The following is a 26,203-nucleotide window of genomic DNA, read 5'->3' on the forward strand; positions in this document are numbered from 1 at the left end:
AGGTTCCAGCTTACAACCAATGACCTGGTTATCTTCATTTTACCGTGACAGATTTTGCTGGAAACCCATCTCATTGTGTCTTTGAGGCCTCCTCTCTGTCTAATGTTATGGAAGATTTTATCTGATACTGTGGAGAATTCTCCAACTTTCTATAAAGTCAATATCTATGGATATCCAAATTTCATGAATATCCATAGATAACCATAGAATGACTCAAGACATGTGATTATAAGACTTCATGGAATAAGTGACCATAGCTAATATTGTCAACACAGATGCAAAACATCTGTCAAAAATAGGTAAGACAATTACTGAATAAATAAAAGTGGGAAGTAAAAATCATGGATTAGCATTGTTTACTCTTGTTTACTCGTAGGTGTGCAACTACGATTTTGATTACAAATAATTAATGATTTCTGTTTCTTTTAAGAGGCTGCATTAAATTAAACTGTGACTATGATGATTATAACTTAAGATATAAATGGGCGCTTAGTTGTTAAGGGACCAATATGCAGTCATTAGAGAAATAATTGCATATTTATTCCACTTATCCAAAATGATTGGATTGTGGATGAAAGAAGTTGTGATTTTGACCAAACAAAGTGAACAGGTTAGGTCCCATCTACATCACCAAGTCAAAGAAGAAAACTTAAACTGTGGACTCTGTCCAATAAATCTACAAGTGGTTTTCCAGAAGATCCAGCCTGAGTGTCTTGGGACATCCAAGACACTCAGTCTCCATTTAGAATCCAACAATTTCAGCATTAGGGAAAGACAGATTAAGTTAAATTATTATTTTATTAAAATTTTTAATCTATGTCGTTAAACGATGGACTTGAGGAAATCCTACAAGAGGAGTTGCAGCAATTATTGCTACAAAAGGTTAGCCAAAATTATGTCATAGATGAAAATGGGGTGTCACTTCAATTTCATGTGTGTGAAAAGGCAGAAAAGCAAATAATTCTGGCAATATAGTGTATTTAAACAGAAAACAAAATCAACCAAACAATGAAATTCAACTAATAAAAAACAATGAAAATAACGAAGAAATGCAAACTTCTGTGGCAAGAAAAATCTCAGCAATGAAGATGACAGATATCTGCAACTTGAACAGTTTTTCTTGCAGGTCTTCTTTTTTTTACTACATATAAAATATGCAACATGATTGTAGAATGGTAAGTTTACTACCTCTTTATTTCAGACTCCTGATATCTTTAGGTTTGTTAAAGCATCAAAATGATATTAATCAGACATGATGTATAAAACAAGCACTCTCTAGAATGCTAAGTCCATGTGACTGAGAGCGCACAAACAAAAATAAGCATACAAATATCTGAACCAAAAATGATCTAACGCCAGGTTTAAAAACCCAGTAACCCCACACACCATGTCTGAGGCAGTAAGTTACTGAGGCACAGTTTCATTACTCAGAGAAACATGGAAGCAAAAACTAGGGGATGAATGCAGGAGTCTGCAGTCAGTCATCATCAGAGACAAGATGACTGTGTTGGAGTCATAGTCTCTATTATTGCATATATTACATTGGTTTGTCCTGGAGCTCTGGTACATAGTGATTTAGAAGTGTGTCCATTAATCTTGAGCCTTTGGAGATTTGCATGCTGCTTTGCAACAGTTCAAAACATTATATATGATGATGAGTGACAAGTTTGGAGAACGACGGCAGTCTGAGATAAAGCAGTCATCTGTGGAAGACTAGAACATGACAGTTCCTGTTCAAACAGCAGAACCAGAGCAGCTCAAAGCTGCAGCATCCCTCAGCAGGTTGGTGGGTTTCTGAAATCCCCCAATGACATCTTGTGACCGGACCATAAGCAGCCATCGACAAACTGTGAAGTGCATGCTTATTGGACGATGTGATCCCCCAAGTTTCCAAAGAAGGTCTCAGAAGCCCTTTAGTTGGAAATGATGGGAAATTTAATGACATCATGGTCTTTTAAAAGTGTTTAGAGGAGAACTGTTGTGGAGGACAGCTGTCCTTAATGATGCCGTTTTCTCAAAGATGAAGTCTGTCTCCAGCTGATATTTCCAGTTACACTGTAATCCAGTGTAATTTAGTTACACTGAACTTAGAGATCCAGTATAGAGCTTCCTGCATGATACCAGTTCTTTGTAGGGACAGAAGCTAAATAGTTTGTTTTTGTTGAGTTTGTAATTATCCACTGAAATCAACTGTAATGGGCGATATAATAAAAGCCTTTTATTGTATGAATGTTTTTTCCTGTTAAAATACACAGCTATGAGCATGTGCGTGTGTGAACCAGAAGACACATTTTTGAAATAATTTAAATTTGAGAGCAGAAAATATATAAAATCAGAAATTCTGATAGACAGCATTGAATATTCAGATTTTTTTTAACTGCGAAGGGAGAATTTTGAGTGAGAACTGTACAATGTATCAGAGAAAATAAGAATTCATTCTCCTAAATGAAAACTGGTACTCTTGCATTTTGACAAATGAACCTCCATGTAGCAGGATTTGGCCATGATGTCATCCTACCAGAGATGTTGGGTATTTGCATCTAATTTCTTGGTACACTCACAAGACCTAAAACACAAATGTGATTGTTCACTGAGAGCAGAACCAGAGAATCTGAGTGAATGGCTTTAACCTAAAGGTACGTTAGAATATTCCCAGATTTATTTTAGGTTACATTTTTGTCTATATCTGATTAGCTTTTTAAGATAAATTAATCTCTCCATAGTTTAATAACAACAAATCTCTGTTTGGAAATATCTAAATAAACTCATAGCATTTTAAATGGCTGCATAATTTTAATTACACTGTTGAATGGATTATTTCTGTTCTGTAACAGTACTGAAATAAAATGAACACTGATTCAGGTGTTCTTTTTATATAAAAATCGGAAGCTCTGCGTATATGTTGGTCCAAAATTTATATAATATTGCTAAGGCAGAGTCAAGTTTACACTTTTCCTTTTCAGATTCTATTTGCCAATTAATTTTCCACAATAAACCGCATGAGGTTTTCTCTTGATCCAAGAACTTAGCTATAATTCACTTAAAATGTTAGAGTTCATCAATTTGTTTAAAAGAGCAATCTGTTACTAGCGTGTTCACAAGTTTGTAGTTTCATAAGTCTTTAGTTTGCCAAGTAAAATCTGATGATCTGAAATGTAGCTATGAACAGCAATCTTGTCATTTTTTCATCCTATTTTTGCTTGCAGTTTCACTATTTTACTACCCTGAAAAAAAATAAAATAAAATGAAAAAAATAAATAAATAAAACAATAATAAAAAAAAAATATATATATATATATATATATATATATATATATATATATATATATATATATATATATATATATATGAGTTAATTTTATTTATTTATTTAATTTTATTTATGAACCTTCTTTTACTTGACTTGTCTGTTATATATTATTTCTGTTTTATAATGCTTTTATTTTTGGTTTCTAGTGTGTAAAAATCCATCCTCATCTATGAATATTTGTTTTCCTTTGTTTTTTAATTGTATTTTATTTTGGTGGGGAAGCTTTTATTTTCTTACTTCCTGTTTTTGCGTTATATCCTCTGCCCAACAGGATATAACATTTACATATAACAGAACCCAACAGGGATGTACAGAGAGCCAGGCCAATTCACCAAATGTCTGTTACACTTCACAAATCTTTACGAGACTCGGAGCCAACATGGGCTGCTCTCCTTTCAGCTTCCAGGCCCAGACAGAGTGAAACCATTTGATTCCTAGGGGTCACTCCAGGCCAAAAGTGCTGGTTTCCTCCACAGCGATGAGCAGCTTCTCATACAGAGTGGTGTATGAGGGGTATGGAGGAAGGTCAAGGCGGTTAAAGCAGGTGTGAGCCCTGAGAGAGAAAGTGAAATACACACAGTGACTGGTGTTGGTGACAGCAAGGAATGAGGTATTTTATTCATTCGAAGAAATTACATGATGTTTCACCGTTCTCAAAATCACACCCCTAAGATTTCAGAAAACAAACTGATCAAATAGCTCAGAGTGAAACCAAACGACCGCTTTGTATTTTTCTCTTGCTGATGCTCTATTCTTCAGTTCCCAGTGGGGACAATTAAAATGATCAGAAGTTAGCAAGTCTCTCTGAATGAGAGGATTTCCTCATCCTGCAAGCATCAGCACTTCAGCTGAACCAAACACCAGTCCAGCTCAGACATAATACATTTAGGTAAAGCTGCGGTGCCTAGCTTTTATAAAAGACATGTTCTTTAAACAAAATATTTTAAAGATTAATTAAAACCCAAACCAACTCTTTTTTTTTTTTGCAGATAAACTAAGTTGGTTCCAATGGATGCTGTCTTTATGGTTCTGTGCAAATTTGGATGTTTTGGTGTAACATTTTTTTTAACGTTGACATACCTGGGTAGTGATGTGACTTTGCCCCACTTTTCAATGCAGAAACGTCGGAGGCCGTTAGATCCTCTTAGGGATGCAAAGCCTTCGTACGGCACACTGGACGTCCCTGTGACGAACTGCAGCAGGCGGAGACGCTGCTCATTGGTAAACCTCTCCACCGCTGCCCAGAACCATCGCATCACAATGTGGCCGTCATGGTAACCTGGTTGAAGAGACAGGACACTAATTGTTAATACAGCGACATGCTGTAACTCCTGGGGATTCAATTCTCCTTTTCAAACTATCAGAGTTATTCCACCTTAACTTGACTCTGCTATTGAAAACAATAAAGTATGATTTAGACTGATGGATGATAATATCACTTTCAAATAAAGGAAGCATTAACACTACAGAGAAGGTAATTTTTTTTAACCAAAATTCAATGATTAATTCAAAAATGATCCCTTGTTTTGAATATTCCATTAAAAATATATTCTACAGTTCTGAGCAGCATCTCAATGCTGGTGAGTTAAGATATACACCCAAAAGTAGACACACCAGCAGAGAAGAAAGGAAACCATATAATAACATCAGGAAACATACTTTAAGTTATCCTGTTTCTATTTATATCCTATTCTTATTTTGTTTTCTTTCACTTTTACCAAAGATATCTTTTTTGATGAAAGTGGTATGAAAAATCAAATGTACAACTGTAACAGAACCACAGAGGTCAAAGATGGGATGGTGCTAAGCAGCATCACAAATAATTTGTGGTTAATGTTAATGTTTTTGTACATTCTGATGATTTTTATTTTATTTTTTGTTGTTTTAGTGAAATGGGGGGGTTATGTTTTGAGAGCTTTACATCATGTTATGTTGTTCCCTTATTAAACCTACCTAAAGTGTTGCCTTGATTTTTTTCATGCATGTTTAAGAAATTCTTGAATCTGCCACAGTAACCATTCTGGGGTGCCTAAACGCTTGCTCTCATAAAACTGTGATAACGTGCTGAAGGCAACATGTTGGAAAGACCAGGAGCTCCTTAAAGGGACAGAGGCCAATTTTAATATAAACATAGTTAGTGTATTTTCCGCACAATAAGGCGCACCTAAAAACCTTCAATTTCCTCAAAAGCCGGCAGTGCGCCTTATAACCTGGTGCGCCTTATATTGAGCCACCAATATTGAGCCACAACAGGTCTAGCAGCCACCGACTTCATTTTCCCCCGTAGAAGAAGAAGCGCGCGGTGCTTCTTCTTCTTGTTCTTGTTTAATTTTATTGTTTTACTTTGTTATTTTGTAAACAAGTTCCAGTTTTATTGTTTGTTCATACATGAAAAACATGCAATAATCGGAGAAAAAAAGACCCCAAATTAATTTACATATGCATATATACTTTTGCTGCATCCCCCAACATTGACAACAGGGTTCTTACTTTTTACCACAAAAAACAAAGCAAACCAATGAGCGTGTCTAGGCCTAAATGTCAAGTATGTGACTTGAGTTGCACATATCCTGTCTGGAATCTGGAAGTGAAACTGACAGATGACACAGACCTCCTCTGTACTCTGTGTTGCTCCTCCAGTCACTGAGATCGATCTCCACAGTCCCAGCAATGACCAGCTCCAGCTCCCGCGCATCAAACACCGACACCAGCCTGGAGTCCACCACCTGAGCAGGAGCACAGCGGAGATAGTCTGGGCTTGAAGCTGAGCAATTCAGGATCAATTTGTCACATTCCTTATTGAAGTTTAGCTGTGAATAATAACCCTTTTTAAATTTTTAGTTTTTTAACAACTTTAATGTAATACAGTGTAATACAGAAATATATGCTCACTCTCACACAGATGACAAATAACTTCCCTAAAAGTTAGTTATTTTGAAATCCAAATCATGTGCACAGACCAACTTTATTTTTCCAGAAGAAAACAAACTACTTGATCAATCTCTTTTCAATATTTAAAAGCTCAAATGGAGTCCCTAACTCTTTCAGAATTTTCACTCAATTATATTTCTGTTACCATCTGTAGGCGTTTGAACTTGGAAGTTTCACTTGTGAATCTTTTTTGATCATTTCAGTGTCATTCAGTTACTTAGATCTCCTCATTTTAGTTTATTCCTTTGTGCTTAGGATTGTTTTTTCTTATATTCCCTTTTGTCTTTGCTTGGTTTATTTTGTTTCTTCCATTAGCCTGCCAGTTTTACTTTTGCAGCTGTTATCTATCACCTCATTCGCCTTTGCCTGGCCTCTCCCTAAGCTGTTCTCATTTTTCTCTGATTAGATTCTCTGATTCCTTCGTCACTCCCTCCACACTTAAAAACTGATTAAGCTCCCAGTTTTTAAGTTCTACTGACCTGATTTTAATACATAGCGATGTTATCCATGCATTATGTGTAAACTTTAGAAATGAGACATTTATCTCCAACCCTAGTTCCCCACGGAACCTTAATGCTGTAGTCCTCAGCAAAAATTTATCAAGTTGAAACCAAATACTTAAATATACTGTATTAAAATATACAACACCTTTAAATAGATTTTTTGTTAATTGAAGAGAAAAAACATCCCAACGTTGTCAGAAAGACCAGTAAAGGGGGAATAAAAAAATCAAAATCAGGGCTCTCCTCGATATGCCTAAAATAATCTTTATCTCAGTGTCTATACATTTTTGGATTTGAAGACAGACAAAAAAATGATCTTTTGCAACATTATGACATTTAGCAAATAGAAGTAGTATCCTGACATAAAAACAGGATCAGTTTAGTCTAGTTTAATGTCTACACACAATCCAAAACAATGTTATGGATTGTGTGTTTTTACAGTGTGTCCCTTTGGTTTTGAGCTGTGGTGTTTTAGTGAGGACTCATGCTCACCTCATAGAAGCCTCTGACCAGCGCCTCTGTCTGCTGCACAACCCCCCTCTCCACTCTCCACTTCGCCATTCGCTCGATGTAATCCTTCTTGTTCTTCTCTGTCACTTGGAGATGGGAGCCACCTGACTTCAGCTCCCGCTCTGTCACCTAGCAACACAGCCACCATGTTCCCAAGGCGAGTTTAGGAAACCGATTTAAACCAGATTTAATACCAAAGTGGAAACAATATTTACCCCTCCAGCAGATCCATCTCTTTTTAGGCACTTTTGCATTGAAGAGCTCATTCTATCAGGAGTGTGTTAGAATCAACCGCTGTACTCAACATAATAGCAGCGTATTTAAAATAGTGATTAAATAACATTTCACATTAACATCAAAGCATTGGAAACACTGCACATTCTATAGCAAACTAAAGCATGAAAAAAAACTAATATAAACTGTTACCATTACACAGAGAGAGAGGACACATGAATGCAATAGGTGTTTAAACTTGTTTAAACTGAAAAGTGCTTAAAGTTTTAGCTTTAAGCCCTGAACTGAGTTAGTTGTATAAGCACTGTTTCAGAGACTACTTCACTTTTGTGTGGTGTCAAGACTATAGGGCTGTATAAATAAATTGATTCGGCGATATATATCGATATTTTCGACGGGAACGGAGCAGCTGCAAAAGCATTGAGATCGCGAAATTAATGCAAATTTCGACTGGTAGCATTCACTTCGTAATTAGTTTTTAACTTAGCTGTTTCTGTTCTGTATATAAAGGATTACCTGAAGAATGAACATGGGTTGATAACATCCGAAGCGGGCGCGCAGCGGCGCTGTGTTTTGAGCAGGATAACCCCCAGCCGGAATCCGCGGCGCAGTGAGGATTTCCATGGCTGATCGATCGTTCTTATTCGCAACAGACAAAGAGTATCAGAAACTGAGAGTACTAGATCCTGGCAGTCTGAGAGTCTGCTACTCAGAGATCCAAGCAGGGGAATAGCGGCGCTTTAATTGGCCTCTCCAAATTGCCCCTAGGTGTGAGTGTGTGTGCGTGGTTGTTTGTCCTGTGTGTCTGTGTTGCCCTGCGACAGACTGGCGACCTGTCCAGGGTGTACCCCGCCTCTCGCCCGGAACGTTAGCTGGAGATAGGCACCAGCAACCCTCCCGACCCCACTAAGGGACAAGGGTGCAAGAAAATGGATGGATGGAATAGCGGCGCTGCGTAGCTGCAGGAAGTCGATCACTACGGGGTGAGGCGGAGCCACTACTTCAGCAGTTGGAATAAAGCATCTTACAGCCACGGCTAACTCCGAGACCCAAGGTAGAAAAGCCTTTTTCCCCATAGTCCAAAAGACTGCATTTGTGACTGCATTTTTACTCCAAAATGCAGCCACAGTGTCCAAAAGAGAAAACATGAGTGCAATCAATCATTTGCATATTGAGAGGCTGATAATCTCCCCACTCTGCTCCTCGATTACCGTTTAAACTTGTTTTATGTCAAATCCACATGAATTAAATGACAGAAACTAATTCTCTCACTGCATCTTTGATTCATTTTGTCCAGCTGCAGACTGTTAGACTGTCTAATCAGAGTCAGGTATTGTGTAGTTGGTGCTATTAATCAGTTTTCAGTTAACTAAATTCAAGTCTATGGAACACAAAATGTCACTAAAATCACTCCGTCCTTCAAAACTCTTTCAGAAAATTGTAAAAATGCACTGAATCGCATCGAACTGTATTGCATCGAATCGTTCAACAAATATCATGATACATATCGTATCATGACTAGAATGCCATATATCGTATCGTATCATATCGTATCGTGAAATTATTGTATCACTACACCCCTAGTCAAGACACTTCAAAATGTACTTTTTTACAGTGCATTTGCTGCCTTTGTCCTTAAATAAGGAGCAGCTGTTTAGAACCTGGTGTTCACAGAATGAATGGCAGATCAGTCACAGATTAAACTACATGTGCCATTAATTTGAACAAGCTCATTTCAATAAACGATTCAGTGTCACAAAGTTATGGTAGTATATGGCAACTAATAGCTAATTATTGGCCATGCATAAATGTATTTTCTACCGCAAATAGTGACTGATCTAATTTGAGATGTTGAGATGCTATTTCTTTGGAATATTTATCGACAGATAGCAAATAAAGGGGTTATTGTTTTTCCGCAGCTCCTGTTACCATTGAAGCCTGCAGCAGTGCCATTATTCTTGCAGACAGAGCCATGGGGTGTTTATGTATTTTTTTGTCAATCCTCTGCTTTAGGCAGGGGTCTCAAACTCAATTTACCTGGGGGCCGCTGGAGGCAGAGTCTGGGTGAGGCTAGGCCGCATAAAGAATTCCACAAAAAACATTTAAAAAATATCCTCAAATGTCATCAACATTTAATTATTTCTCCAATACATAAACTGTATGGAGGACCAAAACCGACATAATAAGAAATAAAAGCATAAATATATGTTTAATAAGAAATAAACATATATTTATTTAATATATACATTACTTGGCAGAAATATATACATTACTTGACAGAAACACAAGTTTCTGTCAAGCTTCTCTCTTTTCTGCTCACTGTATTTCTGCTTGCTGTATTTTTGCTCCTTGTATTCTCTGTATTTCTGCTTGCTGTTTTTCTGCTACATCGTTATGTTAATGAGGAGAGCTGCTTTCTATGTCTACTATTGGCCAATAGTAGACATAGACGCAGTGACGCCCCACAACGTCACTGCGTCAGACGTTGTGGGGCGAGCAGTCGCTCGGTGCCATCTTTGCACGCCACAGACCAAAACAAACTTTATCCCAGTGGTTTTATTGTGTTATCGACTGCAGTGAAGTTTCGATTTGGATATAGGATTTTCCAATATTCGCCGAGCAAGCGGCGTTTTTCTCAAGGTTGATCCGATTTATGAACACTAATTTCGGCCAGCCGTTCTCTAGCTCCCTCCTCAAGCACTCGGAGGTTCACTTCTCTACTGATAACCACCCTAACCCTAAAAAACAAATCGGGATTCTGTGCCATCGGGATTCTGTCAAATACAAAATTAATCATACTGTATTTTCAAATATTGTTTTTAGCAGTAAAAATGTAATGTTACCCCTCCCAGACCAAAACAAACATCCCTTTTTGCCCTGAACCCCCCTGGATCTGCATGAAATGGTTCGTTCCTGCTTGGAGCGCTTTCACGGTGACGCTGTATTCTGCTGCAGTCAGTAGAACCTGCATCTGAATACAGCTGCTATGAAACGACTGTGCCAGTTACTATGCTGCTAAGAAAAGTTATAAAATCGAGTTTTCAAAAACAAAATAGAGAGAGAGAGAGAGAGAGAGAGAGAGAGAGAAAGGCAAGAGTGTTAATGTATAACCCAGTTTTTCTCCAAGAGAGGTGGGTAGACTGTGATATTATCAACCATTTAGCATAATTAGCTTACCTGTTTGCCTCCATTTCACTAGCATTTAATGAATTACGGAAAAAAATTATCAACATATTCATACATTTAACTTGTTCCCTGTGCCTTTTACCACTTAACAACAGATGAGTCAGTCAGCAGCAGCTCTAACCCACGTCCCTCCTGACCTGTCCTCTCCTGAGTGAAATTAAAGCTGCAGTATGTAACTTTTTTATAAATATTTTTTTTCACATATTTTTTTAAAACTGTCAGTATGTTGTGACAGTATGGTATGAGAGGTAATGTGAAAAATCTATTTCCTCTGCCTTCTCCCAGTGCTAGAAACAACCACTCAGTGGAAGGAGAGTTTTAGTGCTGTCAATCACAATCTCATGTAGTGCTGCTCATTAGAGGTGTTCCGATCGATCGGTCACCGATCATAATCGGCCGATTTTGGTGAAATGATTGGTGATCTGCGATCATTGGCTCTTGTTGCCAAAACCGATCACCTGCATCTCATTTCGCAACCTGCTTGTGCAGCTGATCTCCTCTTTCCTTCACACTGCGCAAACGTGCAGCAACAAATCCTAAGCAATGTGGAACTATAATGCACTGAGTGAATGGGGAAGTTTGCGTGTTGCGGTGGAAAATTGAAGCACGTCAAAATGCATCAACACAACGAAGCAAATACGACATAAAATCAATGCCATACTTGACGGAGTTTGGCTACATCGAGGCTCACTGCAGTAAAAAAGACATATGGAGGATCAGATAGCAAGTAAAGCAGCGCACAGCTACAAACACTCACCCGGATTAGCATGACAGTCAGAAAGCTAAACAAATGACCCGCAAAATTATTTAAGTCTTAGAGCTGCGATGTGGTTCTGTTCTCGCTATTGCGATGTGGTTCTGTTCTCGCTATTACTACCTGTAGCGCATTGCGCTACAGGTAGTAATACTTCACAGACGGAGCGCCGCTTCTGCTCCACCTGGTAGTGACTCTCACACCGAACCTCTCTTTAAAGCTGCAGCATCTAACCTAAAAAATTAATTTTACATACGTATTAAAACTTTCGCTGTCCTAACATGAGACAGATAATCTCTAAAAAAATAATCGATCTCCTCCCTGCTCTGCATAATTACTCCGCTCAGTCAGAAACAGCCACTCAGAGTAATCAGCTGGCCATCTAAATTAATTAAACTAAGAAAATGATTTGATTAGCATGTCTGATTACAGATGTATATCTTTAAGAAGGTTGTTTACTTAATACATTTTAGTTGATGCTGGCAGATGTGTTCTAACCTGGCCAAAAACTTCCTCATTCACAGTGAAAGTGAGGTCCAAGATATCGGTGATGTCATTGTCTTTCATCCACTGGAGAGACTGGTGGAACTCCTCATCCAGGTACTCCAGATCAGACAGGTCTGTGGGCCTGCAAGACACACACAGCTGAATCTGACAGTCCACACTGCTGCAATGGGTTATCTGCATTACATACAAGTGTGGTCTTGGAAAGAAGTTCAAATGAGCTTTCCACAGCTTCTTTAATAAATCCTTAAGCTCTAATACAGGTGTCCCCAAACTTTTTCCTGTGAGGGCCACATAAGTTTTCCCTTCTCTGGTGGGGAGCTGGAGTCAGTTTGTAACAAAAAGTGTGACGATTGCAGGAGTGCCTAAATGTAAAAATTCATTTTTTTCCAGAAAGCACAATCAAATAACACTCTCTGGGTTCTTAACAGAATAAATCCAGAAAGGATTATAGTCCGTATTTTCCGAACTATGAGCCACAACCCCAAAGTTTTTTGTTTTTTTTTAAAACCAGTAAACATACACATCTAAGCCTCAGATATCTCTGCCGCTCCAGGTTTTCCACAACGATGCAGCAGCAGCAGAGGGGGACGGACACCCAAAATTTGAGTAATAACAGGTCAATTGAATATCACATTTATTATGGTTGAAAAAGAAAAAGGTCCCAAGTTTAGATTTAACTGAACTGATTAGGGTAGTTTCCGAACGGTAACTAACAGTAAAAGTGCTGATCTTTCGTGTCTGCTACTAGCATGTGCTAAATGAAAATGGGCGCTTTCTTCTTCTTCTTCTTCGTGTGAGAGGAGGGTGAGTGGAGAGCGGAAGAAGAGTGAGAGCGACTGTATATTTTCTATCTTTGGTTTTTTCTTACTGTTTTTTCACTTGGTGTTTATGTTAATTGTTTAGTTGGGATTTTGTGTTAGTTTGTCACGTTTTAAGGGGTTTTTGTTTGGGTTCGGGTGTGGCCATCAGGTGTGCCTGGCTGGCCGGCGTCAGACGACGCCATGGTGTCTGGTGGTGCGGCTTTCTCAGCGCTGACACGGAAGAAAGGCGTCAAGGTGGGCGCTGGTTCTCCGTGCAGCGTGGAGGAAGTTTGTTTGGCTGTGGGAGAGGTAATCGGACATGGGTCCATCAAGTCGGCAGCTCGAATGAATGGAGCTGTAGTATTGTTTGTCGAGAAGGTTGAGCAAGCTCAACAGTAGTATTGGTGGAGGTGGGCGTTTCAGTGAACGACTTGTTTTTACAGGTATCGCCGCTAACTTTGCCTGCAACGAAAGTAACACTGTCAAATGTTCCTCTGTTCATTAGTGATGAGTTTTTAGTTAGAGAGCTGTCTCGGCACAGTTAAGGTGGTGTCACCAATCAGAAAAGTTCCGTCGGGGTGTAAACCACCTTTATTGAAGCATGTTGTCTCTCACAGGAGACAACTCTTTATGTTAAACCAACGCGACGAAGAACTTAACCTCCGTTTTCATGTTAGATTAGATGATTTCGACTATGTACTTTTTGCAACATCTTCTAGCATGAAATATTTTGGTTGTGGTCAGGAGGGGCACATTATTAAAACGTGTCCTGACAGTGCCGGGCCGGCCCAGTTGGGTGCGGCGAAGCAGCAGCCCGCTGCTGCTGAGCAGGTGGAGGACCCGCCTGGTGAAGCTGGTGAAGCTGGTGAAGCTGGGGCAGCGGAGGAACCGCTGCGGCGAGGCCCGCAGTTGCGCCGGAGAAACCCGCGGTGGTGGCGGAGGGGCCTGCTGTCGCGGTGGTGGTGGAAGAGTCTGCTACAGGAGAACTGGCAGAAGGTATTGTTGAGGGTTCAGTAGTGGACGGTGAGAAAACTGAAAATGAGTGTATGTGTGAGAATGGATAGGAGCACGGTGTTGTGTGGTGATGGCGTGAATGGTGGTGAGGGTGAAAGTGAAGTGGCAGAGAGGGATGGTGTGCAGGGAGAGCAGCAGGTGGAGGTGAGGGGCGATGAGGAGCATTTAGGGTGTGGGGATCAGGGAGGGAAAGGAGAGGTGCAGGTGGAGGGACAGAACAGTGCAGCATTGATTTTTGGAGCTGGAGTGGCAGGAGAGACAGGTGAAGCAGAGGAGGCGATGGAACTGGAGGCTTCAGCCCCGTTAAAGAGGCAAAGCAAATGGAGGACTGTGGTGGCTGCTGTGCAGGCCAGCAAGCAGGCCAGTAAGCTGGCTGCAGGGAAAAAAGAGATGTCAGACAACAGCGACAATGAGAGCTGGGTCTCTGATGCCAGCGATGTTTCTATATCTCAAAATAGCAGTAAACAACCTAGATACCCTGTAGAGGCTTTAAAAATATTTTTAACGGAAACTAAAGGGTTGAAAGGAGTAAAAATTGAAAGTCATTTTTCTCATTTAAAAATGTTTTACTTCTCTGCACGGTTTTACATCAGGAACAAGGAAGTTTCAGGTTTTACAGATTTAGAAGTAATGAACAAAGTTAGAAAACAACTTTGATTTAAATGATACACAGTAGCAATTTATTATTTTTTAATAGTCTTTTTGTATTTGTTTTTAGCTTCTTACCCAACATGGATTCTTTTAAAATAGCATCTTTGAATCTTAACGGGGCGAGGGAGGCTGAAAAACGTGCTTTGATTTATCAAACGCTGAACCTAAAGAAAATTGATGTAATTTACCTGCAAGAAACGCACAGTGATCATTTAATAGAGACAGACTGGGGTAGAGAGTGGAGAGGGGAGGTCATTTTAAGTCATGGCACCTCCGAGAGTGCAGCAAGGGGTTTCCTTTTCTCAAGAACTTTCACCCCAAACTCTATAAATATTGAATATGTTATTCAGGAGAGGTGTCTTTTAGTGAAGACAGAGTTTGATCATTATTAATATTTATGCTCCAATCACCAATGCAGAGAAAAAGCGTTTTTATGAAAAAATTGGGAAACGTTGGGTGATTGTGGGTCTGTGAATTATGTTTTTATAGGAGGAGGAAGAGTAGTAGCTAAGTAGGCATCCTTGCCTACTTAGCTACTACTCTTGGGGTCCAGTCCGCCAGACTGGTACAGTGCTTCCTGGAACGGGTGAAAGAGCGGCTGACAGCTGGAGAGAGGCGGCTCCTGCAGCTATACGTCAAAGAAAAGTGCCTGCCTGACAAGACTGACCCATTCCCGAACGTGTTCCTGAAGCCTGATTTCAATGTCCAGCAATGTCCAGCAATGTCCTGCTGGACATTGCAGAGACGAAAATGGACTTATGCAAAACTAGTCCGAAAGTCCTGTACAAATCTTGTGTAAAGATATTAAACAAGAGAACTCTCAACAAAAGGCCCAGCAGTGTCTGGAGCGACAAACCTGGAGGACAGAAGTCTCAATGGAGGACTTTGTACAAGCCTCCAATCAAGAAAAGGACTGGTGACCTTCAGTGGAGGATTCTTCACGGCGCCATCGCTACGAACTCATTTTTATCGGTCATCAGTCCTGGGGTTTTAAATGAGGGTCCGTTTTGTAGTTTGTCTGAGAGTGTTTTTCATGTTTTTATAGATTGTGTATGGTTAACTGGTGTTTTGAATTTTTTTTACGAGATTTTTTTTAGCCTTTTTGGCGTGGTTTTTACCAATTCTGTTTTTATCTACGGTGTGCATTACAGTCGAGCCACTAGTTTTTAATCCCGGATTTTAAATTATTTAATCGCAGAGGCCAAAATGGCAATTTATTTAACTCGACGGGACAAAATGCAGGCTGGACCTCAACTTGATCTGTGGAAGTGCAACATCAAAGCCAGGTTGAGGTTGGAGTTTTGCTTCCACAGAGCCACCGGGGATTTAAATAGTTTTGTACAATTTTTAATAATGTATTGTGCACCATTTCAAATCAGCGAGAACAACATTTTAACAAGCTGCTGATGTAAATATTTATCGTTTTTATTTAGTTTCTTTGACCTGATTATGTAAAAGTGTATTGTTAAATTATTGTAAATAAACGTTTTTGGTAAAAAAAAAAAAAAAAAATCTTCTTCTTCTTTAGATTTCAACGGCAGCTTGCATCCATTATTGTTGCACTACTGTCATCTACTGGATCCTAATATCTATGCCTCAAATTCTCATAATGATCCCAGTATTACTTAAAAACACAAAAAATCTTCTTTTTCCCCTCAATGCTATTTAACTGATCAACAACATTCTCAAATTTCAATTCCCTATTAAAACCTAATTTCGTTTTAATGGGCGCTTTCTTTTTTATTTCCAATTTTGACTTCCAATGATTCACTTCCTGCTAAAAAGCAGTGGTTGAAGAAAAATCCACATATAAGCGGCTTATAGTCCGGAAAATACGGTATATGAAAATAAATCTGAATGCTCTAGTATTGTTCAGGAGGCCGGGCCAAATGTGGAGGCGGGCCGGATCCAGCCCGCAGGCTGTAGTTTGGAGACCACTGCTCTAATAGATCAGCAAATTTAAAAACTTGCTGATGTAGTAATACCACAAGGTATTACTACATCTCCAAAAATGGGAATTTTTTAAATATGTGGTACATGTTGAATCAAAATGACACATGGATGTTGTACTGACAGTCTGAGCAGAGCCTTGTAGAAGGGTCTGGTGAAGAAGGCATCCAGCAGGTACTGGTGGATCAGAGCCAGGCCCAGAATACGGCCACTGAAACGGAACCTGAACCAGACACGCATGCATTAGATGAAATGAAAAAGTTTTTGTATCCAGATAATTGTAATTTGATAGTATAAAGAAGGGAAGCTACAGAGTAAAACACCAACATCACATCTGACTGGTCATGTATGTGTTATATATTGCATATACAATGTTTACCTTCAAATGTTTTCATATTTTGTTGCGTTACAACCACAAAAATTTTATGTGAGAGACCAACATAAAGTAGTGCAGCAGTTTGGAGTGGAAGGTTAATGATACATGTGTCGCATGAACCAAAATCCAAATAAGAAAATATTTGCAAAAAACAATAAAGTATATCTGTTTGAACATTAAATATGTTGTCTTTGTAGTGAATTCAATAGAATATAGGTTGAAAAGTATTTGCAAATCATCATATTCTTGTTTTTATTTTCACACAATGTTCCAACTTCATAGGAATAGGTATTGCACCAAGACAGGACACAGTATTAAAAAAGGAGTACAGTTTGGGGTTTATGAATGCTTGTGTAATTTATTCATAATGTTTAAAAACTATTTAAAATTTTTATACTACTTCATAATTATGTACTACTTTGTTTTGTCACATTAAACCTTGAATGATTTTGCATAGTAGATTATTGGTGTTAGTAACAGTTAGTGAAGGATTTTAGTTACCTAAATCCCAATTTGTTAAAGCTCTACTTACCATTCTAGATGGTTCTCAACAAAAGCTGACATGGGGCTGATCTGAACAGTGTATGTGTCATTGGCGGAGTATTCGAACAGACCATAGTATGGATTAAAGAGCTCCTGGGAGAGCAGGAAGAAGAATTCCCTGGATGGACCGCTGTAATCTAATCTAAAGATGACAAGATAAAGGCCATCCTCATATTCAGTTCAGAAACATACACAGCTGTATGGAGTGGCGAAGCAATGCATACCCTTCTTCCCCTAAAAAAGTGACGTAGAGTTTGTTCCTCTGCAGCTCTTTACGTGAATATGCCATCACTTGGTTGAAGGTTCCCTCCAGCAGGTGTTCTCTTCGTATCAGCAGTCTTTGGAAACACACCAAACACAGCACTTCCTTTGATCCCATTGCATTTCAGCTTCAGTTTGAGGTCATAACAAGGTGATGATCTTACTTGATCTTGCCCGGTCCCTGGCCGTAGCCTTTGGCCTCTAGTTTGCGGTAGAAATTTCGCAGCTTGGCTTCAAAATCTCTGCGATAAGGAGCTGGGGCCCTGGCTCTCTGAAGACCTGCATTTGTGCACATGAAACAAAACCTCTCTTAAAGAATAATTTAGGATTTTCAGGCTTGGTTGTACATACTACATTCCTCATAACAACACCTCCATACTGTTTGGGGCTATTTCAGCTCAGCCAGTAATTCTCTGTATTTAGTTTACAGACCTGATGATACCTGATGTAGAAATGACTATGCACTGTAAAAAAAAAACTGCCTTAATTTACAGTAAAAAACTGGCAGCTGTGGTTGCCAGAATTTTACCATCTTTATAAGGTAAAATTCTGGCAACCAAAACTGCCAATATTTTACCGTATTTTGGAAATGCAGTAGTTCACCGTATACTCAGAATACGGTAACATGCTGGCAACCAAAACTGCCAGTATTTTACCGTATTTTTAAAATGCTGTATTTTACCGTTTTTTAAGAATACGGTAATATTCTGGACACCAAAACTGCCGTATTTTACCGTATTTTTAAAATGCTGTCTTTTACCGTATTTTAGAAATATGGTAAAATTCTGGCAACCAAAAATGGCAGTATTTTACCGTATTTTTTAAATGTATTTTACCGTTTTTTAAGAATACGGTAAAATTCTGGCAACCAAAACTGCCAGTATTTTACCGTATTTTGAAAATGCTGTATTTTACCGTTTTTTAAGAATATAGTAAAATTCTGACAACCAAAACTGCCAGTATTTCACCATATTTTGAAAATGCAGTATTTTATCGTATTTTAGAAATACGGTAAAATTCTGGCAACCAAAACTGCCAGCATTTTACCGTATTTCCCAATATACGGTAAAATACAGTATTTCCTAAAATATGGTAAAATAATAAAAAAAATAAATGTGGTTTTGCCATAGTAAATACGGTCATACTGCCTGAGGCATAATATTTAGATAAGTGAAAAACACGGCCACACTGCATAATATATTGACATTTTATTGTAAAACAAACCCCAAAAACTTTATGGTAAATTACTGGTCGCTGTTCTTACCAGAATTTTACCATACAAATTACAGTACAACACACAAGGTAGTGTAACTTGTCAGCATTTCTATACAGAAAGTTATAAAAAAAATAAATCCAATTTAAATAAAAATACAGATTATGAGTAATACACTTAAAGAAACAATTTCTATTTAAAAATTCAGTTAAGAAAAGAACATTCTATTTTCTGTCCAGTTTCCTCACGGTATTACTGAGATCTGGAAAACAAAACAAACAGCATGCGATAAGAGATAACCTATTGTAGAAGAAAAATTGGCGATAAAAGGATTCTTGCTCTGGGTTCAGAGTAACAAGTCACTGAGTTCAGACTTTGCTCAAGATGGTGTGCGTCATGGTTATGGTCTTCCCCGTTACAGGTTGAAATTGAGACTCACATGTTGTCAATCAGGTGTTTTCTCTGCTGGAAAACAAACAAAGCAAAAGTTAAAAAGATGCACTACATGAACATCATATAAATTCAGCATTTGTTTCACCTTTGTTGACTTGCATATGGAGACTTCAACCAGGTGATGTGATCATTTCTGACTGAAAAGTCAGTAGTTCTTAAACCTGTGTTTGTTGTCGACAAGTGTGATCCTCTCTGCAACCAGACAAAATACACAAACAAAAAACATAAATAAAAATAAGACCTGTTGTTTCAGGGAATTTTCTATCTTCATCCTTCCATCCTTTCTTTTGGGAGAAACATTTTTCTCTTTACAATTTTTTTTACTTTTTGATCAGTAATTCAGGACACAAGAACAACTCAATGCAGAAAGTCAAACAGAAAAAATCTTTAAAAATTCAAAAACAAAGGGTTGATAAATTAAAAAGTGAACAGCCCTTATTTGGTGTGTATATCACCATCAATTGTACAGATTTGAGCTTTATATCTTGTTATAATTCCATCTTCATGAGGAGTCATTTCCTCATGAAAACATGTTTGTGACAACCTCGGATCTCCATGGCAACCATTCGGTAGTGCTTCAATGATTCCTCATGCAACACCCGCCCATTTATACAAAGCTCTGTCTTGAAGCAGCAGTCCCCTTCCCTGCGCCTCCCCATCAGACTAAATATTAGTTTGTCAAACCTGAGTCCATTACATGCATCTGACCTAGTAGGCCATGAGCTCAGTTATAAAATACCAGGGCTTGCCAGAAGGTGGCCCTTTACAAATGAAACTGAATTATTAACACCAAATAACGTGGAAAACATTGCACAAATCAGGACATGAAATAAAGGTAAACGCAAGTATTTCTATGGATGTTTTGATGGTGCCTGAAGCCGTTTTTTCTGTGTCGTCTGGATTTCATTCCACAGATATGTTGCATTTTATGAATGAAATGTACACATCGATCAAGGTTTTTATTGTTTGGCAAGAGTGCCTTTGGTTATTTCTTCTTTTTGCAAATGTATGTCCCCAAACAGAGAGAACCCTTGTAACATGTTAAACAATCTCGTGTCCAAATTTCAATACATAAATAGACTTTAAAAGTTACAAACATAACTGTTTTAGGCAATTTATGAAATAGATACTCACCATTTATCTGAGTGTCATGAAGGCCAATAAGTTGTCTTCAACCATTTATGTAAGTTGCAATTCCTGCAAGCTAGCAGAAACAAAGCTGTAAATGTGTATACTTTTAAGACAATTTATGCTATGTTAGTTTTTCTCAGTCAGTTCTGGTGCATTTCTCAAGTTATTATTGGCATTTACAAAACAGTATGCACATTTCTCAAAACAATTTGTAGAAACAGCAAAAAAATAGCATTTGTTTGCTTGCAAAATCCTTAGTTCAGCTCTCAAAATTCTGTCAGTTAACATATCAGTGACTCAAAATAAGTTATAGTTTCTCTATGTACAGATAGAGAAACTATATGACTATCAGTCAAACTGATTAGTCATGGGAAGAGACTACAAAATTCACATTTACGCTTTTGCTGTAATTTGACGGACCATGCCATGGTGATTCAGAAAGAAAAAGACAAATGCAGTGTACAAAAAAAGGAGAAAAGGAACCATAGGACAATCTCCTCATGGAAAACTGTACAGTGCTGTAGAAATTACATTACATTTTAATTTTCATCGTCATGCTAACAAAGGTTCCTCAGTGGGGTTAAGGAATGAACAGTAGGGTGGGAGAACCTCCATCAGCATCATGTTGTGGGTCGCAAACCATATTCTGATGTTGGACTGATGGAAACTGGCAGATGTCCTCGGCCTCTTCTGACTCTTCTTCTGCTTTCCTCCCAACTGTTTCCTCCTCAACCTCACTCCTCTTCTCTCTGGCTGTTCACTCTGTCCAGATACTTGTTCATCAATTCTCAGAGATGTAACCTTGTGTTGTGTTCTGACTATATAGACCATATTGTTGCCAACTGATGGTTCACAAGATGCACCTTGTTACGTCCACCAAGGGCACAACATATTTGAGGACACGAGACAAAAAAAATGAGGGTTTAACAAAATGTTTTATTTATAAATTCTCTTCACTTTGATTTTCTTAAGTCAGCTTTTTCTGATTTCCTGTGAAGAAAATAGCGTTAAGGCCCTCAGATCCCGTGTTCCAAAAAGTAAAGAAAAACAAAACCCCAAAAGTATTAACAGAAAGTTGGACCTGGTGAGCCGATCAAACAGAACAAAACGGTACAGCAGGGGGCCAACCCTATACAGGGCCGTCGAAGCCCCTACTGGTACCGGACTAAAGCAAAAAAAGAATCTAATAAAAAGAAAGATCGAAAACAGGACAACCGGTCCCACCAGGCCAAAATCACAAGAAAAGCAAACAAAAGCTAACAGAAATACCGCATGGCAGGCTGGAAAGTCAGCTGCGGCCCACAGCGACTGGACGTGCGCGCACCGTGCGAGTGGAGCGAGCGGAAAAGGCGGAGCTCAGGAAGGAAGATGGCGGGACTCTCAACATGCCGAAAACCAGCCTATTTATAGGCGGACCAACAGTGCCACAAATTAACATAATTACATGAGCAAAAAGGAATTATCCAAACTCCAAAATAGATTAACAAAAGGTCATTCAACTAAAATCTATAAGAAAACAAGTAAAAGAAATAGTCAAAAATAATAATGTGCCCGCAGCACATAACACACCTTCAATCTGCTCCAGAAAACTGGTTGATCGTTGGTTGAGCTAGTGGTTCATAGATTGACCTGTTAGAGAAATCCAGGACTCACTTGAGAGCAATTTACCTATTAAGGACAGATGTAGAAAAAAAATTGAATATAAATTAATTAAAATATGATTGACATTATGACAACTTCAAGACTTATGCATGTTAAGACTTATACAATGAACTTATGCCGTTTTGGAAGTTGAGACAATTCAACAGAGATACGTTTAACACATTTTGATTAACACACTTAAAGCAAATTACAACAGGGAAAAAGCAGAGAAGTGCACATAATCAGTTACAGGATGTGAAAGCAAACTTACAAAAGGAATGAGAAGCTAATTTTTTGATGTGCAGAAGTGACAGTAATTTGATGATTGAACAGGTAGTTTTAAGAATTTAAATTCTGTTCTGAGAAATGCAGTCTGAGAAAAACTGTGAAATATTAATATTTAAATTTCCTTATCTTAAAACCCTTCAACTGTTATAGACCCAGTGACTTTAGTGCAAGTATTTTTGGGGTGAGAGTCAAGAGGTCAAAGGAAAATGTTAAATATTAGCTCTGATGCCAAGCGTTATACTTCCAAGTATTACCAAAGTATTGAAACAAAAGCTAACGTGTTCTTCACAGTTTTAACTTGCATGCATGAACATTTCACACTCAAAGTAATTCAAATGAATTATTGAACCAAACTTGAAAACGTTTCTTCTACCATTAACAATAACTTTAAGCACATTCAGTCTAAAGTAGGCCAGAAATATAAATATATCTAAGCAGTCGTTCCTACACAGTGGCGCAACTACACATTATTCAGGTGGATGCGAAAACATAAATCGGCGCCCCCCCACCCTCCCCCCAGGGAAGGTACGTCAGGGTGAAGGAACGTAGAAAACAAAAGCTCTCTCTAACCTCTTAAAACCGTGAAAGGAGCTTACCTGTGATGCAGAAATGTGTTGTCCTTCTCCTCCTCCTGAACGCGTAAACATAGCAGAAACTTGATTTCAAATTCAGTAGCCGCATCCTGATAAGGACCACGCCTAATGGGCTCTTAGCACCCTGAGCTAGCACCTGCTAGTTAGCAGCCTTAGCTAGCACACTGTGAATTTAATGTGTTGAGTTCATGACACCACAGTATCCTGAGCCACGCTCAACTACAGGAACAGAGTTAAAAGAATCTTGCTGCTGATGCTGAAGGATCAAGCAGCAATACAAACTAAATAATTATTTGTTTACATGACAAATAACAGTCTCCATTGGCTGCACAGTGGTGCAGTTGGTAGAGCTGTTGCCTTGCAGCAAGAAGGTTCTGGGTTCGATTCCCGGCCATGACTGTCAGGTTAATTGGCCTCTCCAAATTGTCCCTAGGTATGAGTGTGTGTGTGCATGGCTGTGTGTCCTGTCTGTCTCTGTGTTGCCCTGCAACAGACTAGCAACCTGTCCAGGGTGTCCCGCCTCTCGCCCGGAACGACAGCTGAAGATAAGCACCAGCAACCCTCCCGATCCCACTAGGGACAAAGGTGTAAAGAAAATGGACAGATAACAGTCTCTATTTACTGTAAACCCTGCTATTTATCACAAATAACAAAATGAAAAACTCTCTAGATTATTCTCTACTAATAGCACAATATTTAAAACCAAGTGTGGGATTTGTGAAACTTCAATGAAAGGCGACTTCACAATTTTTATGCTTTTGGATAAACACTATAATTGTTCTTTATTGAAGTTTCACAAATCAGATAAAGGTTTCACAAATCCCACACTTGGTTTTAAATATCTGATATGAGTTGAGAATAATATAGTCCAGATTTGAAGAGTCTAGGTGTTGTAGTTATTTAGCTAGAGTAAATTAAAGATGCAAAATTAGGTGGAATCGCCCTTTACCGTTTCCCAAATTGGAAACTGCAATTGGAAACCAACTTCAGCTTCATCCAAGCAGGAGGAGCTAACATACAGTTCTCTTAATGTATGATCGGCATAAAATTGATCCCAAATACATAATTTAATCAAAAATTTTCAAAAGGATGGTGGCGTTGGCTGTAGGAGTTTGCTTTGCAATTGGTGGGTCGACAGGTTGATGCCTAATCTACTGTTGAGATTTCAGTTTGGTGTATTAAAGGCATTATTAAAAAAGAAACCAAAATATCACACTAGCATTCTGTTCTTTGTAAAAATTACTTTTGCAGTCTCGTTTACGGTTTTACAATGTACATATAAATATCAGCAAAATTTGTAATTTTGGCTGATTTAGTACTGTTAAGTTTAAGGTAATTAACTGCTGGCGATATTACAATATTTTTCTATGAACTTTACAATTACTTTTTTTTACTATATATTTCTGTATTTTCTACATTTTATGACTGTCAAAATTACTTAGGATAAATGTTTATTGAGTTATGATAATTCCACATATTTTCTACGGTAATGAAATGTTTTTGAATATGACAGTCAAAAATTGTTGGTATATTACCGTTTTGTACCGTAAATTTACTGACTTTTTTTGCAGTTTCGACTTACGTTAGTTTCATGTAATTTCTACGGTAATGAAATGTTTTTGGATATGACGGTCAAAAACTGTTGCTATTTTACTGGGTTTTTTTTACCGTAAATTTACTGATTTTTTTCTTTTTGCAGTTTCTACTTACGGTAGTTCCATGTAATTTCTATGGTAATGACATGTTTTTGGATATGATAGTCAAAAACTGTTGGTATTTTATCGTTTTTTACCGTAAATTTACTGACTTTTTTTTACAGTGTGACTACTGTGCTTTATTGATAACCTGAAGAAATAATTTCCCAGAAGCTCTAAATAACCAAACTCCATCATGCATCAGAGAGCTGATTGGTCCATATGTTCCTAACAGCTTTTTGCTCTCATACTGCAGGTTTACTGCTGGTTCCCAGAGCTTCTAAAAGTAGAATGGTAGGCAGATCCTTCAGTTATCAGGCTCCTCTCCTGTGGAATTAGATCCCAGTTTGAGGTTGCAAGCTCAACAACGAGCACAATCATCCCTTTACTGGCACAGGGATGGGAAACAGCCTCCACAAGCCGCTAAGATAGACCATGTTATACCAGAATCGGGCCTAACCGGTTATCTAGGAGAACACAACTCAAATGAAAGACAACACTTTAGAATCTCTTGGATAACAGTCAGTATTGTGAATATGTATTTTCAGTCATTTGTCTTTCAGGTCCCATATGAAGCTTTTACCTCTTGTTATCCTACTGATTAATGGTTTGCTAAAAATCCACATTTGTTCAGTCCTAATCCTTTGAGTTAATTTTTGCATTTTCAATGAGGAAATACTCTTAATTCCAACATGAGTGTTTTAGAAATAAAATAAAACTACTCATAACATCAGGCTAAATACAAATCAGTAGGGACTAACGATAATCACAGATGCATAGGTTCAATAGGCTTGAATCTTTTTGTAAAGTTAAGGCCGTGAGGTGGCAGTGCAAATATTTCAGGATTTGTTTGTCTCTTTCGCTGAGTCAGTAATCTTGTGTTGTGAGGCTGTCACTTTAAAATCAGACAGAAAAATATCTTTGCTGTCTTCTGTTGATCTGTGTTGAAAACTATGTGGGCAAAGTCACCAAAATATAAATAAACGTGTGTTTGGTGGTTGAATCCCAACTATATCCAGATGCTTAATTTATCAAAACTCAAGTCTTCATATACTGGAATTGCCCATTTTATGCAAATTTCTTAATCCATCCAGGAACTTCAAACATTTTTGTCCCCAAATCTAAACTCTCGTGATGCACTTTCTGTCTGTCTTCTCTCTGTGCCTCTGAATGAAAGAATCATTCAATATTGTTCAGTAGACCTGTTGCAGAGTCACCCAGTCTTCCTGTTCACCCAGGAAGACTGGGTGAACAGTCTTCCTGATTGAGACTGTTCACCCAGTCTCAATCAGGAAAACTAATTTTGGTTTTCCCTTTCAAGAAAAGGGGGAAAAAATCTTCAACATTGGGTTCAAAGAGTCAGTTTAGCATGAAAGACTTTTCCCCTGCCAATTGGCTCAATAGTTTGACATCAAAGCCTACATTCATCTTGCACTGGTGTGTGCTGACAGCTTTTCCACTTTATGTTTTTTCCAAAGACAATAGAACAGCAAAGAAAGAAGAACAATTATAAACTAAAGTTTGATGCTGTGACCCAATTTCCTTTTTTAGAATCTCCCATCAGTATATACACGTGCTGGATATGACAGTCAAAAATTGTTGGTGCGCACACTGAAAGAAAGCCCTGTATCAGAATGATACATGAACACATAAAAAACCA

General features: G+C 38.3%; 1 protein-coding gene and 1 long non-coding RNA gene across 13 annotated transcripts in view; both read right to left on the reverse strand.

Moving 5' to 3' along the window:
- Positions 1 to 3,486: 3,486 nt before the first annotated feature.
- LOC103482413 (E3 ubiquitin-protein ligase HECW1) overlaps positions 3,487 to 26,203 on the reverse strand; it is a 129,682-nt gene continuing 106,965 nt past the window's right edge. For 8 of the 11 annotated variants that reach the window (XM_008438550.3, XM_008438549.3, XM_008438553.3 and 5 more), the window contains 9 exons: positions 17,695 to 17,809; positions 17,494 to 17,607; positions 17,259 to 17,411; positions 16,475 to 16,573; positions 11,927 to 12,056; positions 7,237 to 7,383; positions 5,922 to 6,036; positions 4,391 to 4,589; positions 3,487 to 3,863 (listed from right to left, as the gene is read on the reverse strand). In XM_008438550.3, coding sequence (XP_008436772.2) covers positions 3,752 to 3,863; positions 4,391 to 4,589; positions 5,922 to 6,036; positions 7,237 to 7,383; positions 11,927 to 12,056; positions 16,475 to 16,573; positions 17,259 to 17,411; positions 17,494 to 17,607; positions 17,695 to 17,809 — 1,184 coding nt within the window. In that variant the 3' untranslated portion in view covers positions 3,487 to 3,751. Of the gene's footprint in view, positions 3,864 to 4,390; positions 4,590 to 5,921; positions 6,037 to 7,236; positions 7,384 to 7,429; positions 10,504 to 11,926; positions 12,057 to 16,474; positions 16,574 to 17,258; positions 17,412 to 17,493; positions 17,608 to 17,694; positions 17,810 to 26,203 lie in introns of those variants that run through there. The other 3 variants (XM_081601993.1, XM_081601994.1, XM_008438556.3) reach the window with 3 other exon arrangements.
- LOC103482412 (uncharacterized) lies at positions 17,816 to 26,198 on the reverse strand. 2 transcript variants are annotated; one of them, XR_001776022.2, is made up of 3 exons: positions 20,331 to 26,198; positions 19,282 to 19,388; positions 17,816 to 19,205 (listed from the first exon to the last, which is right to left on the reverse strand). It is a non-coding gene; the product is annotated as an uncharacterized LOC103482412 (long non-coding RNA). The 2 variants fall into 2 exon arrangements; XR_001776021.2 differs by having other exon boundaries at positions 17,816 to 19,208.

The sequence above is a fragment of the Poecilia reticulata genome, chromosome 20, assembly GCF_904066995.2.
Source record: "Poecilia reticulata chromosome 20, P_reticulata-male-v2, whole genome shotgun sequence".
In the NCBI taxonomy this organism is placed as follows: Eukaryota; Metazoa; Chordata; class Actinopteri; order Cyprinodontiformes; family Poeciliidae; genus Poecilia; species Poecilia reticulata.